At 41.6% G+C, this 17,914-nt stretch overlaps 1 protein-coding gene across 1 annotated transcript in view; it reads right to left on the bottom strand.

Annotated features, from left to right (window-relative positions):
• LOC306968273 (myc box-dependent-interacting protein 1-like) overlaps positions 1-17,914 on the bottom strand; it is a 33,706-nt gene that overhangs the window by 12,730 nt on the left and 3,062 nt on the right. The window contains exons 2-13 of the mRNA XM_079563615.1: positions 13,391-13,471; positions 12,217-12,271; positions 12,048-12,142; positions 11,721-11,816; positions 10,027-10,137; positions 9,800-9,892; positions 8,424-8,509; positions 6,271-6,346; positions 5,088-5,143; positions 4,091-4,135; positions 2,182-2,251; positions 1,119-1,241 (exon numbers count right to left, since the gene is read on the bottom strand). Of these exons, the coding sequence (XP_079419741.1) occupies positions 1,119-1,241; positions 2,182-2,251; positions 4,091-4,135; positions 5,088-5,143; positions 6,271-6,346; positions 8,424-8,509; positions 9,800-9,892; positions 10,027-10,137; positions 11,721-11,816; positions 12,048-12,142; positions 12,217-12,271; positions 13,391-13,471 (987 nt within the window). The remainder of the gene's footprint in view (positions 1-1,118; positions 1,242-2,181; positions 2,252-4,090; positions 4,136-5,087; positions 5,144-6,270; positions 6,347-8,423; positions 8,510-9,799; positions 9,893-10,026; positions 10,138-11,720; positions 11,817-12,047; positions 12,143-12,216; positions 12,272-13,390; positions 13,472-17,914) is intronic.

Below are 17,914 nucleotides of genomic sequence, written 5' to 3' on the forward strand. Positions count from 1 at the left end.
CATCTGTCAAAAAGAGGATCGGACAAAGATCTAATGCTCTGGTGTAAAACTAGTTATTTGATTTCATGGAATCCTTGTATAGAGCGGACCGGAGACATAACGTCGTGCAATTGAGTAAACCTTTTCCCAATAAAGATCCACCCTAGAGCAGTCATGCAGTTGCTACACAAGCCTAGCCTCCATAAATAGCTCAGCAAATGTCTGGTGAAGCATGTTGCGTTCTGCTCATGCCTGAGATCCACCACCTGTGCCACACCGGGGGGCTGCGCCGCTGCCCTGAACGGGTCCAGGTCCATGTCCATGTCCATGTCCAGAAGACTGCTGCCGGCTACAGGCTGAGCACACGGACAACAGGAGCACACCACTGAGACCACTGTGTGAGGGCAGGGGGGGGTGAAGCCACTAAAGGTCGTATACACTCTAAAGACCAGCGTTTTTTTTTGCCACAATTGTGCATTAAAAATCTGTGTTGAAATTGGATAACAGTGGTTGAGATTTCTGGCACTCTTGCAACAACATCTTCCCTTTAGTGGCACCTGGAGACATCTTTTCAGAGAGATTTGTTCTAATTCCAGCCTGATTGATTGAGTTTTAAACCAAAAAACGTTCTCTTCTCATTATAACCCAAAACAGACTTTCTCTTCTTCTTCTCAAATGTCTCCGCATACTTGTGCATACTGTATTTCTCCCATCATTAGCCACCGCTATGGCCTTGGCTGCCTCCCAGAAAGGAAATGACCATATTTGTTTTTCAGCCTTTCGTGCTACACGTGGATGCCAAACACATGTTGTAGAGGTTTCCTGGAAAACTCTGAATTGCTATTCGGCAAAACGTCATAAAAAAAACAGAGTAAGTTTGGTCTATTTTGTACTCTGGCACTAAAACCGAGATGCTAAGGGAGAAAACTAGCTACCGCTGTGTGAAAAATTTATGATTTCAGCTGCAGCTTCTTGCCTTAGGTACTTTAAAAAAATTATGTAACTAGAAGTCAAACAAAGGTCTAAATCCGTGCTTTACTTTTCATTTAACTGTACACAATGTTCTGATTTCACAGTGGGATATGAGGTAACAGAGTGGAGCACAGCAGGAGCTCAGGCGTTAAAGGGAGAGCACTGACCTCTGTGGGAGATGTGACGTTGATGTCCGGTGCGTTGGCGGCGTCAAACAGGTTAATGATGTTCTCTGTCTTCATCTCTTTCGACGGAGTCACCTTTGGAGGAGGAGGCATTGCTGGCCTTAGCTGCGGGACACGATACACAATTGGTTTAGGACAGTCCCATGACAAAAACTCGAGCCACTGTTTAAGTAGTACATAGAGCTGAGAGGAGCTGTTATAATAGGACTATTTCTGTATCCATGGATGCAAGTTGATATCCTTTGTCAAAAGATATTTCTTCAGTTTATATCAGTAACTGGTGGGTTGGGACACAGAAGGTCACATGTAATGTTTTATTTAATGCCATTTTAATGCCACAAAAGCCAAACAGTGGTAAGTAATCGTTGCTTCTTCATCGGTGGTTATTCTTAGCTTTGCTCCCAAAAAGTTCCTCCTGAGGTCCGGTTCCAGGAAATACTTCCTCACCTATGAATCTCTTGCTGAGATTAATCCTCATCATTGACACTTTATTGAAACAGCTACAGCAAAGGGAGCCAAAAGCAGGCTGGGGGTGGGGCTTATGGGGAGGCTGCATGAAAATCAAGAACTGAAAATGCTGGATATTTTCATTTTATCTGTTTTATAAAGATAAGGATCATTAAGATTTGGATTCCATGAGAAGAGGAATGAGGGGAAATTTAAACAATAAAATATTAATAATATTAATAATATAAGGTCTAAAGCAGGCCTACTCAAACTCCAGACTCAGAGGTTAAGAGGTTAAATGATTACATTTACAAATGCATTTAACAATTTTAATATTTAATGTACTGCAAGAAGCACTTACTGCAAGTAAAAGGGCCAAAAATACATTTTTGGCCCTTTGACTTTTGTCTATTTGACTTTTGTAGCTGCAAATGAATTCTTAATTTGATGCATTTATGTCTAGAATCTCTTTCAGACTTTGCCCGTTACAAGTCTGGGTAATGTCAGCTCAACGATATTATGGCGCTCACAGCCGCGACGTTGGTATAAACCAATCACAATTGCAATATCTTTACGAGCTAAATTGATGCTAGCCTACCTTGGATGGGGACTTGGGGATGGGCGGCGGTCCTGCTGGCCTGAGCGTGTGATTCGACGCCTCTTTCCCACTAAGAAAACATGAGAGAAAATCCACTGATATTACGGGAATCCGATCGAAGTGCCAAGAGGAGGGAAAAGGGTTAGAGCGGATTTAGATGCTAACAGCTAGCGACAGAGAGGGGTTAGCATGCTGCGTTAGGGGGACGAGCATCAGATACATCAGAAGTCATGCAGTCCACGGTTCCAGTGAAGTGTCCCATGCAAAACAGGCCCTGGTGCGTCCTCAGAGTGGAGAGAGCATTCAGCATTAGAGAAGAGACACGGGCTAAACGTCAGCTCCAGAACTGCACGTGTTTAAGACTGAGGGGGAAATCTAGGCTACTTTTTAGGCAAATTTAGGCTCCATAACTATATAAAAACGTCATCCTTTAAGGTTCAAGTTGTTCAAGTAGTAATGGAATCAATCTTGTGTTAGAAAATGTTGCAGATTGTCCAGTAGAAGTGAAAAACCTATAGCTGTAAGCATATAGCATGAGGCTAACGTTAGCATTAGAGGTCGACCGATATGGGTTTTTCTAAGGCCGATGCCAATATGCACAGCCGGCATTTTTGACCGATGATTCCAAATATCTGGTCTATAATCCTGTAAAAACAAATACTTGGCCACGTCAGGTGATTTAATATTTTCTCTCCCAACTTTGATTAGTTGCAGCTAGCATTAGCATGCTGCCGTTAGCATTAGCATACATTTGTGCGGAGGTCCAAAATACAATTGCGGACGTTAAAACAAACTCAGCGATTTAGTTCTTAGTTTCAAAATGACATGCAGTATGTCTATATTAACTGCGCTTTAGTGAAACTTGTGTTTAATAAACTTATATCTGACCAAATTTCATCGCTATGTTTCTCTGTTCCACTGAGGCCTGGGGAGTTGTGGGAGGACTCGTTTTAAAGCCCTGATTCTTTCCAATGCAAAAAAATCTCTATCACTTTCGGTCCTGGAGGTTTTATCGGCACTAGATCGATATATCGGTCGACCTCTAGTTAGCATTATGGTTAGCGTTATGTTATTTATGTATTATGGGCTGTTAAACAACTTTGCTCCACTCCATGTCTCTGTGTCCTTGGTAGAAAATACATTCATAATTGAGCATTTGTTAGTAGTGGTGTAGTTGTAGGTGAAAGAGGAGTTAATTTTCCCTCTGTCTTTCCTCCGTTCGCTTCAAAGTGACCATTTAAGAGCCTTCCCACAAATGGTCGGCTTGCAGAAACAAGCTAGAACCAAACGCAATACGTTTGTTAAGTGTGACGTCACGACTTCCGCTTCCGGGTCCTAGTAAACCGGCAAATATGCCAGAAAAAAAACATTAAAAACGCTTAAAAACAACCATCAATATTTCTGAAACTCAACAGAGAGTTACTGAACCTACTTATTTCTCAGACTCATTAGCCAAAAGCGCCGTACCTACTGCTAAAGTCACTAAATCCGGTGTTAGCGCAGCTGTTGCACCATTTATCTCTGCTAAACCGGATGTACCGATTTTGGTAAATATTCCTTTTATAGCAGTAGGTACAGCATGTTTGGCTAATGGGCCTGATAAATAAATATGTTCAGTAACTCACGGTTGAGTTTCAGAAATATTGATTGTGGTATTAAAGAGTTTTTTGTAGTTTCTCACACATCTGCGGACCCGGAAGTAGAGCTGTGACGTCACCACTTAAACGTACAGCTACAGAAGCTGTCCTAAACAAGAACAATATTTTTAGCTACACATCTGCAGTTCTGAAGCGCTCGAACTAGCCAGAAAATGTTGCAAAGTTGTCAGTAGCAAAACAGTGATTCGACACATTTCCGCAAAGTGAGACACGGACAGACAGGAAGTGATGTCACAGGTTACCACGGTTACCTCCTGTTAGCTCCCGTCGACGCCGCGCCCCGGCTACCTGTCCTGCTGCAAGGTTCAGGGTGACGCCATTTAGCATTAAGGTTAGCATCATCTTTTTTCTCATTGACTATTCTGAAATGAAGATTGTTGCAAAGTTGTTGTGTAGGAGTTTCCTACGTTCAATTTAGATGTTTCCTCATCGCAGAGGCCATGTTGCTGCCAGTTTGCCTCAGTGCAGCTGTGGCTACAGAAATGGTTTACTAAGGACTAAATAAATGACGTGCTGGAAAGGATTTCAAAGGGCACTAATAATATATTCCTTTGGTAAATACTTTTATTTCAGCTATACCTATAATAAAGTTTATACAGGTGGCAAATTTAAAGTGATACTCTGTAAGAATACAAAATAAAGAAAAAGAGAAACATTTTAAGTAAACAATCAAGCTCGCTCCCCCTCCCCTCCTGATTGGATCTGAAAGCCCCTCCTTGTTCCCTGTGCCTGTGACTGACAGGCCGGCTCACAGGAAAGCTCGTCTCATTGGTCAAAGTGATGGCACCGCGGATTCTGATTAGTTGTTGTGATCAGCAACAGTGATACTAAAAATAATTTAGTATCCCTTATGTTATGTGAAATTCTAGGCCCAGGCGGTGAATGAAACACAATCTAGTAATATTTCAAACATTTAAACTTACAGACCATCACTTTAATGCTTTTAATGCCAATTTTAAAATCCAAACAGTGTATTTTTAATGTGACAGTTGCCAAATATCAGGGTATATTTCAATTGCCAAGATCAACAAACAATGAGGGGACAAACAAAAAAACATTCGATTTTTTAGCTAAAAATTGTGTACAAGCCAAAACTGAATGTGTTTTGGACCATGGAATACAATGAAATGCTCTTTTTATGGTATTTAAGGCCTTCGTTGAGAACCTGTCAGCCTAAATATTTGATCGTAGCTATACTCAAAACACATATTATGTTAAAAACCGTGAACAATCTGAAAATATACAAACCTGCTCGTGTCTGTGTTTTCTAACTTCACCAAAACATCATGCAGGTCGTTGTCCAACTGCAAAAAAAAGACGAAGGACAGAGTGAGACACATTGACCACAGTAGCATCCAAATTGCAACTTCAGTGTTTGGTTACTTCTGCAATTATTTGGGAAATATCTGCGAGGAGCTAAATGTCACACGTTGACTTTCTGGTTTACACCTTTACAAACGAATAGGATTCTTGTATTAGTTGAGCAGTTCATATTTCCATCTTCTTTCCAAAGAAGGCCCTGCAGGCAAAACCTCTTCAGTTTTCTGGTGTTAGGCCAGCTTGCTCTGAACACACTAACCTCACTTAGACACAAATTCATTTATTGAGTCACAGTTTCAACATAGATTTATATTGAATTTCTCACATACACTGTAAGTCTTGTTTGTTTGTTTGTTTGTTTGTATACTTTATTGTCCCTGTAGGGAAATTTGTCCCTGTAGGGAAATTTGTCCTCTGCATTTAACCCATTTAACCCATCCTTCTATACCGTAAGGAGCAGTGGTCGACGGCAGTGCTGCGCCCGGGGACCGATCTCCATGATGTGGCGCCAGGCAGGTCAGAATCACCTGGCTGGAGGGTTCACCTATTGCACATGTTTTTAGTGGTAGGGGAAACCGGTCTACCCGGAGGAAACCTGTGCAGACACGTGGAGAACATGAAAGGCCCCGTCCTGGTGGGAATCGAACCTGGGACCTTCTAGCTGTGAAGCCGAGGCGCTAACCGCTGTGCTACCTGTGCTACCTTGTTGGTCTTGTTGGTCTGTCTTGTTGGTACACATGAGCTAAATAAGAGACTATACATTTTAAGTGTATATTTGTTATATATTTCAAAGACATAGAGGTACTGTACAGGCCTATACAAACTAGAAATGTACCCATTGCTTGCGTTGATTTGGAAGCCTACTCTAACCTGCCCAAAGAATCTAAAAGTCCTCGTCCTAACCAGTTGACCCCTAACAGTGTATAATACTTGTTTTCAGATATTGAATCATTCAGGCCTGTTGAGCGCATCAGTTCTCCATCGCAGCACTCAGCTTCACTCCATCAGTGTCTGAGGAGCTGCTCCGCCTCCTCCGGTAACCTGATATGTTCATGTTGAGTCTGCTCTTTATCCGACCACAGCGTTACATAGACTAACAATATAGACTGACCCGGCTCATCTCGTGGTGGAACTTCTCCTCGAACGCTGCCAGGCTCTGGAAGGTGCTGACGTAGAAGCCCACGCGGCTGCAGGCACAGAGAGAGAGAGAGAGTTAGTGGGGAATTGACAAACACGTTAGTCTAACATTGCACAGCATAGACCTGCAAGGTTAACGGCTATCCAATCTCAATAGCAGTTAGCTAATCACAAAGTCTGCAGTTGTTGTTTAAATGTGTGCAATATCCATGGGGGGTGAAGCCTTCTCGCCCTGCAGTAGCCCAAAAGGCCTATGGTGTAGCAGTCCACTGTGAGTCTTCTCTCAAGTGTTGCTCCTCCAGAATGTGATAAAATGTGCACTGTGAATTCAATCTTGGATTCTTAATTACTAGGTGCAATGTGATCTGCATTTATATTTTCAAGCATTAACTACCGAATCTATTTACAGTCTCAATATTTCAGGAAGGAAATAGAGACTAAAGGCAGACTGGGCAGGGGTGGCTGAGCAGAGAACGCAAAGCTCTTTAATAAAACTCTAGATATGACGTGGCCATAGAAAGACGTTGGAACAAATGGCAATTCTGGAGGCCATCTTGTGACTGGCCCCTCTAACCCAGTACAATTTAATCAAATGGAAACACCACTTATTTCCTTGATACTGTTTTTTATCTTTTTGAATTATTTCAGGACTTTTGAAATTGACTGACCTTATGTCATGTCTGGCAAGAATGACGTTTTTGCAGTTTTTCACGTTTTATTTCAGTTGCATAGGACTTAGCTCCATTCGTTCATGGCTTTCACTTCAAATCACTCAGTTCAATTAATATCTAATATCACTACTACTTTAAAAGTTTAACTTTTTGAGACGACATGACCAATATTTATTGGACATGGAACAGTGATACAGTGTACCTTGGACCACTGAACCCTGGGAATGAATGGAGAAAACAATGCTAACAATACAGTTTTGCATTGGTTGCTATAGGGGTTAGCTGGCCAGTCACAAGATGGCCGCCACATTTGCCACATCAACGAGCGTCATGTTCGATCTAGAGTTTTATTAAATATCTTTGAGAGAACTCATCCATTCATTTATCCAACCATCCATTTTCTTCCACTTTTCCGTTTCCGGGTCGTGGGGGCAGCAGTTGGAGCTGTCCAAATCACATGGCACCAGCCCCGTATGGCTCCTCCGGCAGGTGGTGGCTCCACCGAAGGATGGCCCCATGATCGTAACCGGGCCTGTTGGTCTCTCATAAGGGGTGTCTGAACCGCTCCTTGTCTGACCCTTCACCTAGGACCTGTTTGCCATGGGAGACCAGGGGCACAAAGCCCCCGACAACAGAGCTCCCAGTATCATTCGGGCGCTCAAACCCCTCCACCACGTTAAGGTGGCGGCTCCAGGAGGGGTCTTTGAGAGAACATTTCGCTTCAATTTTCAGACTTTTGATAAGGTCAAAGGTGCATTGTGTAACTTAACTTAACTCCCACATTAACTGAATGTGGAAAAAACACTTTTTCTCTCCTGATGGGACCATCTCAAAGATTATGCAAACGATCAAATGATCCATCCGTGGCCATGGTTCTATCCAACAGAAACCATACAAAACAATAGATCCTGGAGCGCCACAGTGGCCACCATGATGTAAAGCAAAGGCACCATGACGACAGCTCATACAGCCGCTAGGTCTGAAAGGAATTGTCCTCTGCATTTGATCCATCCCTTGATTTCGCTGGGGCAGTGGGCGACCCATCTCCACATGTCGAGCCAGGCTCATCAATATGATCGCTGAATGCTTTGTCTATTGTGCATGTTTTGAGGTGATGGGGGCACAAGGCGCAAACCCACCCAGACATGTTTTCTTCTCGGTCTTGCAATGATAATGTAAGACTGGTTAACCACGCAAGGCAGAGATTTATTTAAAGTCTGGCCTCTCCTGAGGGAAGTGGTCAGGACTATCACAACCCCCATAGCCCAGGGAATATTCCGTTCCCTGGGCTGATGTGAAATTGCAAGTCCAGAACAGTAAAGAGGAAGTGAAGATAGAAAAGAAGCCAACACAACCAACCTAGTCCATTCAGCAATGTTTAAAATCCTCTCCTACGATTAATTAAATAACAAACGCTAACGTAATCCCAGCCTCGTATGGGTGTGACGGCGCTGACCTGTTCCACAGAGAAGGCAGCTCCTCCTGTAGGTCCAGGTTGATCTCCTCAAACACCTTCTGAGCCCTCTCCAGCTCCTCCTCAGCCTGTGGGACATCAAACACAGCGATAAGCCGATAATCTTCTTCTGTCAATGATGAATTTGTTTTCAACCAGTTTTTAAGGAGCAGGTATAATTCTTTTACCAGGTACACAGCTTTACCCCTATCTTAGAAAATGCTATATTGATCTAAAACAGCTGACAATCCCATCTCCCTCCTCTTTGCTCCCCTTTGCTGTGCAGCTGTTTCAATGAAGAAAAGAAAAGAAAAGAAAAGAAAAGAAAAGAAAAGAAAAGAAAAGAAAAGAAAAGAAAAGAAAAGAAAAGAAAAGAAAAGAAAAGAAAAGAAAAGAAAAGAAAAGAAAAGAAAAGAAAGAAAATAGCTATGGTGAGTGTTTTTACTCTGTGATAAAGGGATTAAGCTTAACAAAAGATGGCGAGGTAAGGAGTGCATTTCCTGGTTACATGTAGGAGCCAGTAGACTCCAAGTAAACGTCCGCTAGGGGTCACTGCAGGACAAGGGCGCACAGGATATAGGTGACCACAGGATATAGGTGACCTTTGCTACCTGCATAGAGTTGGTAGAAGGACGGGCTCATGCGTTTCAACAGCTTTTATTGTTGAATAGGAATCTAATTGCACTGCATGGACTGATTTTAGACTTTTTGTTATAATAAAGGAATGCTTTTAACGATAATCTTGCCTCAGAGACGTCTTTAACACTCGAAGAATGAAAGAATCAGTGAGCTAGCGCCTCAGCTAACATGTCCGTCAGCAACAGAAGCGGCTCAGGTTAGTACTAACTGCTACATAGACTAGGAACAACGACTGGAGAAGATTCAACAATAACTCATATATGTGCAAGTGGGTTGAAACACAACTCCAGGTCTGTTCAGGATGAAAAAGCAACATTAAAACATGGGTGAAAGCTCTTAGAACCCGATTTCACCGTCCCTTTAAAGCTGCACTACCTGAATTATTCGGTTATCAAACCTCTCGGCTGTTGCCTGAACTCGTTTCGAGCAGAGTTGAAACATGAACAAGGCGGACCGCGAATGCTAACACTGCGCTAATTTAGCCTCTGACTTCCTGGTTCGCACCGGAGGAAAATGTGCTATATTTAGACACACAACAGCGCACGACATCTGTTATTCTTTTTACAAAAGTCCCGTTTACAATGTAGATCTATGGTGCCAAACGAAGTTTACTAATTTGATAACCAAAGCTTTAAAAGTCGACAAAATGAGGCAGGCGTCAGTGGTCTCTGATGTGTGGGACCGTGTGTGTACTGTTATTGTGAGTTGAAGCTGTAAATGAGGTGCAGGAGGGGTTGTACCTGGCCCCTGGACAGGCTGCTCTGGGCCACGTTGTGAGCGGACAGGATTCCCTGAGCCCAGCCGGGGGTGGCCCTCTCCAGGAGAGTGGACGGCTGCGCGAGACAACACCTTTTTATTACATACATATCGTGTGGTTCAGAAATACAACAGCACACAGACATAAAAACAGTTCATAAGAGAATTCAGCGCTGAACATTCCATTTTGCACACTATCGGATGATCTTACCTTGGTGAGTTTGATGCCCCCGTCCTTTTTCTTGGTCTTGTGTGTGGAAGCATAGGTATGTCTGGCGCTGTCGTAGTCCACCAGCTTCCGGTCCCTCTTAGCTATACGGGACTGAACACAAGGTACAGTCAAACTTCTATGGGAGCGGGACAGACACCAGTTTGTATAGTGAAGGTGCCCTCCACAGGTGTGCATTTTGAGTAGGAATGGCCGACAGGAGGCGCCGTGGGGCTACGTTCATGTTTCCAAACAAGAGATGCATCGTCAGGTAGGAGTTCCAGGCCAGAAACAGCTGTTGCTAATCAGCCAGCTTATTTTTGCCACATTGTAATTTATATTCATTTTTTAATGACAAGAAATATCTACATTTACAATATCCACAATAAAATACAAAATGAACAACAAAAACAAATAACCGCACAGGCATACAACATGGTGTTTAAATACAGTATTGATTAGAGATCCATCAATCCAGCTTTTTTGCTTCCGATACAATACCGATACTGGGGGTTTGAGTATCTGCCGATATCCGATATTAACTGATACCAGGAGACTCTCTTAAAAGTGGCTGTTGTGATTGAAAACAGTGAAAGTCCTTTGTTTCTCCAGTGTCAGATCAATAAAGTCTTATATTTTCTTCCAAACGAGATGTCACAGATCAGTGATTAATTACATCTATTAACAAACTAAAGCAAAAATCATTACACAAGGATCACTGGATTTTTCTACTAATTGAGGATATGAAAGCCTATTAGCTTACATAAACTCACAGCATTAAGATAAGATAAGATAAGATAAACCTTTATTGATCTCACAAAGGAGAAATTCACTTGCTACAGTCGGCGTTCAAGAAGATCACTTGAAGATTACTTGTGCATTACAAATGTCTAATATCAGTTATTGGCCACTCCAGCAGAGACCAACTGTTTATGAAATGCAATAGGAAATATTTTCTTTAATTAAGTGATCCAATCATAGTTTCTGTCTCAGCCTTAATTAGCTGCCGCTAGCATTAGCATGCTGTTGCTAGCTGCGGCCTTTTACAGGCGAAATTTACAAGTTTGTGGAGGTTAAATTCTCCAGGTTCTGAGCTTCAGAAAGACATACAGCATGTCCAAATACACTGAGATTTAGTCGGTGAGAGCCAAAAGTGGTATTGGTTCAGTATCGGATATTTGTAGCTGATACCCAATATCGTATTTTTCCTAGTACTGGCTCTGATATTCAATACCAGTATCAGATCGGTGTATCCCTAATATTTATTCAGAAAATCTAGTTCCAAATACAAATCGAGGCATACAGGGACAAATAACTAACATTACAACATAAATAACTTGGCAGAGAAATTGTTAAAAAATCAGCTCATGGAATATGAGCTTGTTAAGTCGCTATCTTTATATAATGATCTATTTTGCTTAGTAACAGTTTAAATTTTGCTGAATGAATATGATACATTTGTTATTTTTTTAAATCTTGTCACTCAGCATTAATTTGCCGTTCTCAGAGAATATGACACTGATCGCCAAAACAGGTCAGTGCTTGGTTAAATATGTGTTTTCATGCTTTAAAGCTTGTGGTATTTGCCGGAGAGCATCCTCCATAATGCAGTCTTCTTCTCAGCTAATACCACAGAACAGTAAGACACAGGTTTAGCTCTTTGACATTTTGAAAAGGACAAATGAACACAGTGTTACCTTGATGTCGGGGAACTGCCCCATGTAGGTGTCCATGGAGATGAGGGCGTGGTCCACCAGTTTCTGATGGTAGTCCTCCCACAGCACGTCGCAGTCCTGAACAGGGGGCACACGCAGGGCCAAATTATTCATATAGATCAATGTCTAAACAACATAATCTAAAACAAAAACGTCTATAGTCCAATACAGTCCCATGAATCATGTTTATAGTAGGAACAAACTGTAGCGACGAATGAGAGGCCAATTTCCCACCGCAAATCAGGACCAAACCTCTCCTGTGCGGATCTCCGTATAAATGACAAAAGGCTGATAGAAAGTGAGACTGACCTCCACGATGGAGTCCACCTTTCTGTGCCCGCGCCACTCGGGCTCGTACATGTCGGCCAGGCACGACTGGATGTTCTTGGACGACTCGTGCATCGCTGAGGAGGCACACGGTTCGACATCAGTGCATGGATCACATCAGAGAAGATAAATACTGTTATATGAGGTCTACCTTTGACAGCCTCCAGGTATGCGCGCAGGTCCCGCTGAAGTTTACTGCCCTCTGCCTGTGGGCCACACAAACAACGGGGTTAAACACTGTTGGACATTTGAGCACTTCTGTAAGTTTTTCCAAATCCCAGCTGCGGAAGGCACATTGTGAATAATAACCCGTACGGCAACACAACGGGAACAAACCTTCTTCCCTGTCATGACTCAGTGGCATCAACGGTACATCTGCACAGCACCACCTAGGGTTCTGGAGTGTGCATCATCAAGGCCTTTAAATGTGACCATCCGCACAGTAAAGTGAAGATTACTGCGCTGCGATTTCGAACTACTCCTGGTATTATTACGCCTTACAATATAGTTCCCCCTTTTATCCGCTTAGACAATCCACATTGTTTAATTTAGTGTAATTATACTTTGTAGTGAAACACTTCACGTAACCATATTTAAATAGGGAAAACGTGGAAGAGCTTGGTAGCTTCTATCTTGACCTGTTTTGGAGCTATAGAGGAGAGAGGGAGAGGCTAAATGCTAACGCCGACTGCGCTGTGTTTACGTGACTGAAGTCACGGGTGAAGACCAGACAGGTCCTAAAGAACTCATCAAAGCTAAGGTAAGAACATATCTCAGTAAGTAAAAACGGTGGCCTGTTCCTTTAAGTAAGTCTGTAAGCAACACAGCGTGAAAGAAACTGTCAAACTAACTACAAGAGTCAGGTGCTGTGAGTCGTAGGTGTGACTGAGGCACTGTCTATAAATAAAACCTCCTCACAATTATGAAGCTGTTTGGTGTCAACATGTCTCCATCTCAAAAAGGAGAAATGAAGACGCCTTTTTCAACTAATGCATTGATTTAACAACCAACACATTATTAAATCACAGTAATACTTTAAGAGGTTTTAAATATTTGTTTATAAGAAGATCAGCAGCATCAATGATCTCTGATAGAAGACCGACTTTTACTAAGAGTGAAAGCTTTTACACAAACATTTATGCTTCATGTGATATCCGGCATGGACCCAAAGCTCTCTCACAGTAACATGAGCAGTGATCTGGACTCGGTGCTCAGTTCACATGAGGACTATGGCCCAGGGGCGGCGTGGCGCTCTGGTTGGAACACTGTGAAATGGACTTGGGGACAGAGAACACAGGCACGTGCAGTGGGACACGGACACTCACATATTGTTTGTTGAAGTTGATCACCCACTCCTCGAACGCTGCGTCTTTGGTCTCGTCGGCCTTACCCAGCTTTTGGAGAACCTGCAAAATAAAAAGTACAACCAAGAAATGATTGCCGCGTCTCAGCCAGAGGGGGATAAATAAGAGAACTCTTTCATTATGCTTCACCGCTACTTTAATAAACGCTGAATTGTGGATGTATTTTCTAAAAAAAAAAGATACAGGGACTTGGAGAGAAGCAAAGTTCAACCGCCCATAAATAATGTAGAATGCTAACCGTAATGCTAATGCTTCATTCACTGTCTCAAAGGCACTAAGCGTGATTTTTTCTTTTCTCGAAGCGGAACAGATTATGTTTAGTTCTCATTTAGTATATTGTAAAGTCAGACATTTGTGGGGAAAAAACCCTGTTAACTCATTCTAAAAATTCTAAAATCAATTATATAATAAAATGCAACTGTTTGCAAACATAATATAACAATCTTGTAATACAGTGTTAAATAGTGTGAAACTAATATAAATATATGTATGTTTCAAAAGCAAAAATCGAAGTATGTATGGTGCCACATAGAATAATAATAGAAAAAGAAAAAGAAATAATTATTTTCTTTCTCCAGTCGACATAAGCTCAGTCAGTATCTCGGAAAAGTCATGAACTGAGCAGATTTTATATATGACACGAAGATGAGTGGTGTTTACATTGCACTTGGTTCAGAACGAGAACCACAATCTGGCCGCCAACATCCGTTCCAACGTGTGTCTCTTGGGCCATGGCCTATCTAGAATTGTATAAAAGATCTTTCAGGGTTTATCTTATACAGGCAGAACCAAGTCAAATGTAATGCTTTTTAATACCCAAATGCAGAAAAATCACATAAATGCCACAATATTTTTTCTGCCACAAATGCATAATAAAAATCGGCACAGATTTCAATTCTTAAAGCAGTACTAAGTACTAAAAAAGGTGTCGTAGCATGTTGCAGTTTTTTACATACATTTAAACAATGGTGATCATTCAAACTTGGCTGTAAATACTATGTAAGTGGCGCTAGCGCAGTTAGCTTCTTCTTTGTGATTCCATTAGTGTGTATTGGTGACTCCTACCCAGTGGCAGCAAAATTGCAATTGTGGTTTTCTGGCCAGAGACACCAGGGGGAGATGAAAGACCCCCCAGTCATCTCATAAACACTTGTATTACCCCCAGAGGGACTACGGAAAGGATTTATTACGGTAAACACGCTACTGCGAGTTAAGATTTGCAAACATTTCATCAAACAGAGGAAAGATAATTGGACAAAACGTGAATCTTTTGGGCAAAACAATCTGTGTAATTTCAGCCAAAATTGCAACTGTGTGTTGTTTTAGACCAGGGGAAGGAAACGTCAGGCCCGGGGGCGAGAACTGAACCTCTGGCCCTCAAGATGAATTTGAGAAATATCATTATGGAAATAAGGGATCAAATTCCTGTTAAAGTACTCTAAAAATGAGAGCAATAGTGTCAATATTTTTTCCTCCTGGCAGAACATCCCACTTGGTCATAGTGATTCTCACCTAGTGGGTTTGGGACCATTTTCAGTGGGTCACGAGCCTTTAGGGAACCTTTTTTTTATATATATATCTTCGATCTGAAACTGCATGAAAAGTCTGTTAAAATTCATGTTATTTGGTGGTTTTGGTCATAATTTCAGTCTTAAAGGCAAATCTACGGCTTGTTAAACAAAACCATGTGTGGAATATACAATATTATATTATGATATATGACAAATTACAGTTTTATTTGGGTCGCGCCTTGTCATCCAATAGGGTAATGATGGGTCCAAAAGTCAAACCACCTGGTGTAAAACATTGGCATTTGCAGAAGAACGGTCATTACTCTCGGCTACAATGGTGAGGTTTGGCCCCTGATGTTTTGGCAATAATAAAAATCGGCCCTCTCTGACACAAACTTGCCCATCCCTGTTTTAGACGATCATTTTGATATTCTTGATGAACTTATACAGCCAAAATTGTTAAGCAATGTCATCATTTTCCATTTGACATTTTATTCAAGACGCTTTCAGATTTGAGTATTGAGTAAAACTAGAGTAAAAGTGCTTAAAGCCTTCATTTTACTTCATTACTGAGCTTTGAAATGCCTGTGGAAGCCCTGTCTTTGCCTTACCCCTGTGCAAGTTGAGTGTCAGATCAAAGAATAACATTGCAGACTTGCCACTCAATTTGCTGCTGTTGCCGTGACGTGATGCTAACCGCCTCACTGTTGCTATGTTATGACATCACCTGCCTAATCTGTCTAGGTTGCTTCATATATGACAGGACTATTCTGTCCTCAGCGTGAGTCCTGGCTTTGACAATTTGTAGAATGTCTCTCCATGCTCCTCAGCCCCCTCCACCCTGTGCTGTTCAGTCCCAAACGTCCCGTGCAAGATTATAAAACAAAGATTAAGTATTGACCTCCGAAATCAGGAAGTCCACTCCCTAATAGAAAGGAGAGAGAATATTGAGCTCAGCGTTATGTAAATGAAATCCAGTTACGGAGACGACACTTGGGAAAGGATTGGGGGAGTAAAATGCTGCATTTTTATCACTTCTGGTGTGACTCTAGCACTTTCTTTCATGAAGCCTGCTCAACATCGACAAGAGAAGAAGCGAGCGAGAGGAACTGCTGCACATTCCAGCCTCTCACAATAATCACTATATCCACATACTCTTTAAAAGTTCAGGTTTATTTATGTCTCACTTTTCATGGACAGCTGAAAATGCTTCACACGATTCATGGGGAAAAAAATACAAGACACCTGCACACAGACAGATGAACACTTATTTTTTCCTTTTTTGGAAAAAAAATAATAAAAAAAAAATAAGGAATTTGTATTTCATCATGCTTCACGTTTATTGGAGCTTGTGTGTCATTTTTTGGAGCAACCAATACACACTAATAGAATCACGAAGAAGAAGCTAACGGGCTAACGGGCAAAGCTAACTGCGGGCTAGCGTCACTTTAGACTGTATTTACAGCCAAGTTTGAGTGAAAAAAATGTTTTCCATTGTTTAATTGGATGTACAATATCCCTCTGTCCCTTTGTCTTTTCTGTCAGCGTAGTATTTACACTCACGGAAAATTAATGAGTAAAAAAAATGCAACATGCTACGACACCTGCAGTTGCGCTTATGGCCTCAAGGGGCACAAGTTACTTAGTACTGCTTTAAAGGACGTGACTTAGTTGTTTCAACACAACTAAATGATATTTTCTGGTTCTAGATGACAAATATTTTAGAATCATCAAAAAAAAGTATTGTTCAGGGATGCATTTGCAAAGGCTGCAATTGTTTTGGCAATATAACGTTCCTCTGCGAACAACAAAGTATTCAGTATTATTCATAAAAGCTGCTAACCCTGTACGTTTTTGTGATCCTTTGTGAAGTACCTGTGTGATTTTATCTGTGAAATAAAATAAAAATACATAAAGTTTCTTCTTCTGCTTCTTCTACTTTAGACCTGCACACGATCCTTTTATTAGTTCTGCATAGGAATCGGCTTAAAGCCTCTGGTCCTTTTTTAAGTTTTTATAGAAGAAAAAACGTAGACTCAGTCATTCAGTCAGTGTCATTTATGTGAATTAAAACAAAAAATAGCTTCTGGACCAGACAACAGGAAGAGTCCATTATTGATTCAAATTGTCTAGGGGAAGGACTCCTCCTCGCTCTGCTCTATTTCCTTGTAACTAGTAGACTACAGTTTTTGCTGTTTGCTCATAAAAACTGTGATTTTCATGTTTTCCGTAATGAAGCAGGACTTCAAATGACAAAATCTTTCCAGATCATTCCGGCTTGATTCAAATGGCCTGATCTGCAGATGCCCGTAGTTTTAGTTGCAGTGGGCGTGTCTGGGTCTGTCTGACGGGATTGGTGGGTCGGCGTGTGTTGCCATGACGACCTGTTGCACCTGGGGGGGGGGGGTCTGTACAGTGACAGCTCTGACAGCCGTAGAGACCTTCTTCACGCGCGGTAATCTCATCTGATGCGCGTGAGTCAGGCCAATAAACACAGGGCCTCTCTATATATAGCCAGGTCCTGTTTAAAAGAGCCCACGAAAATTAAAATCTCGGCATCGTTAGCGATTAGCAACATGTGAAAAACTGTTTTATAAGCCGTTATAGCAATGATATCAATCTGGAAAGTCGTTTAAATCGTTGGAACATGTTTTACAATATTCAAGATTCAAAAGATTTTATTGTGAATTCAAGCACAGAGAGGGAGAGAGTTCAGCTTTCTGATAGCCTGGTGGATAAATCTGTTCTTCAGTCGACTGGACCTGGCCTGTGGATTTCACAGTTTCCTCCCTGAAGGCATTACCTTGAAGAGACAGTGTCATTATCGCGGTTATAAAAGCTGTAAGACTCACGGTAAACCCCAGCGTATTTATGCCAAACTAGGGCAAAAAAATAATCACGATTATTTTCCTCATATTGATCGATCTCGATGTTCGATTTGATTTTTTCATAATAGATGAATGAAATACATCTT

This window comes from Gobius niger (assembly GCF_951799975.1).
Source record: "Gobius niger genome assembly, chromosome: 9".
Lineage (NCBI taxonomy): Eukaryota > Metazoa > Chordata > Actinopteri > Gobiiformes > Gobiidae > Gobius > Gobius niger.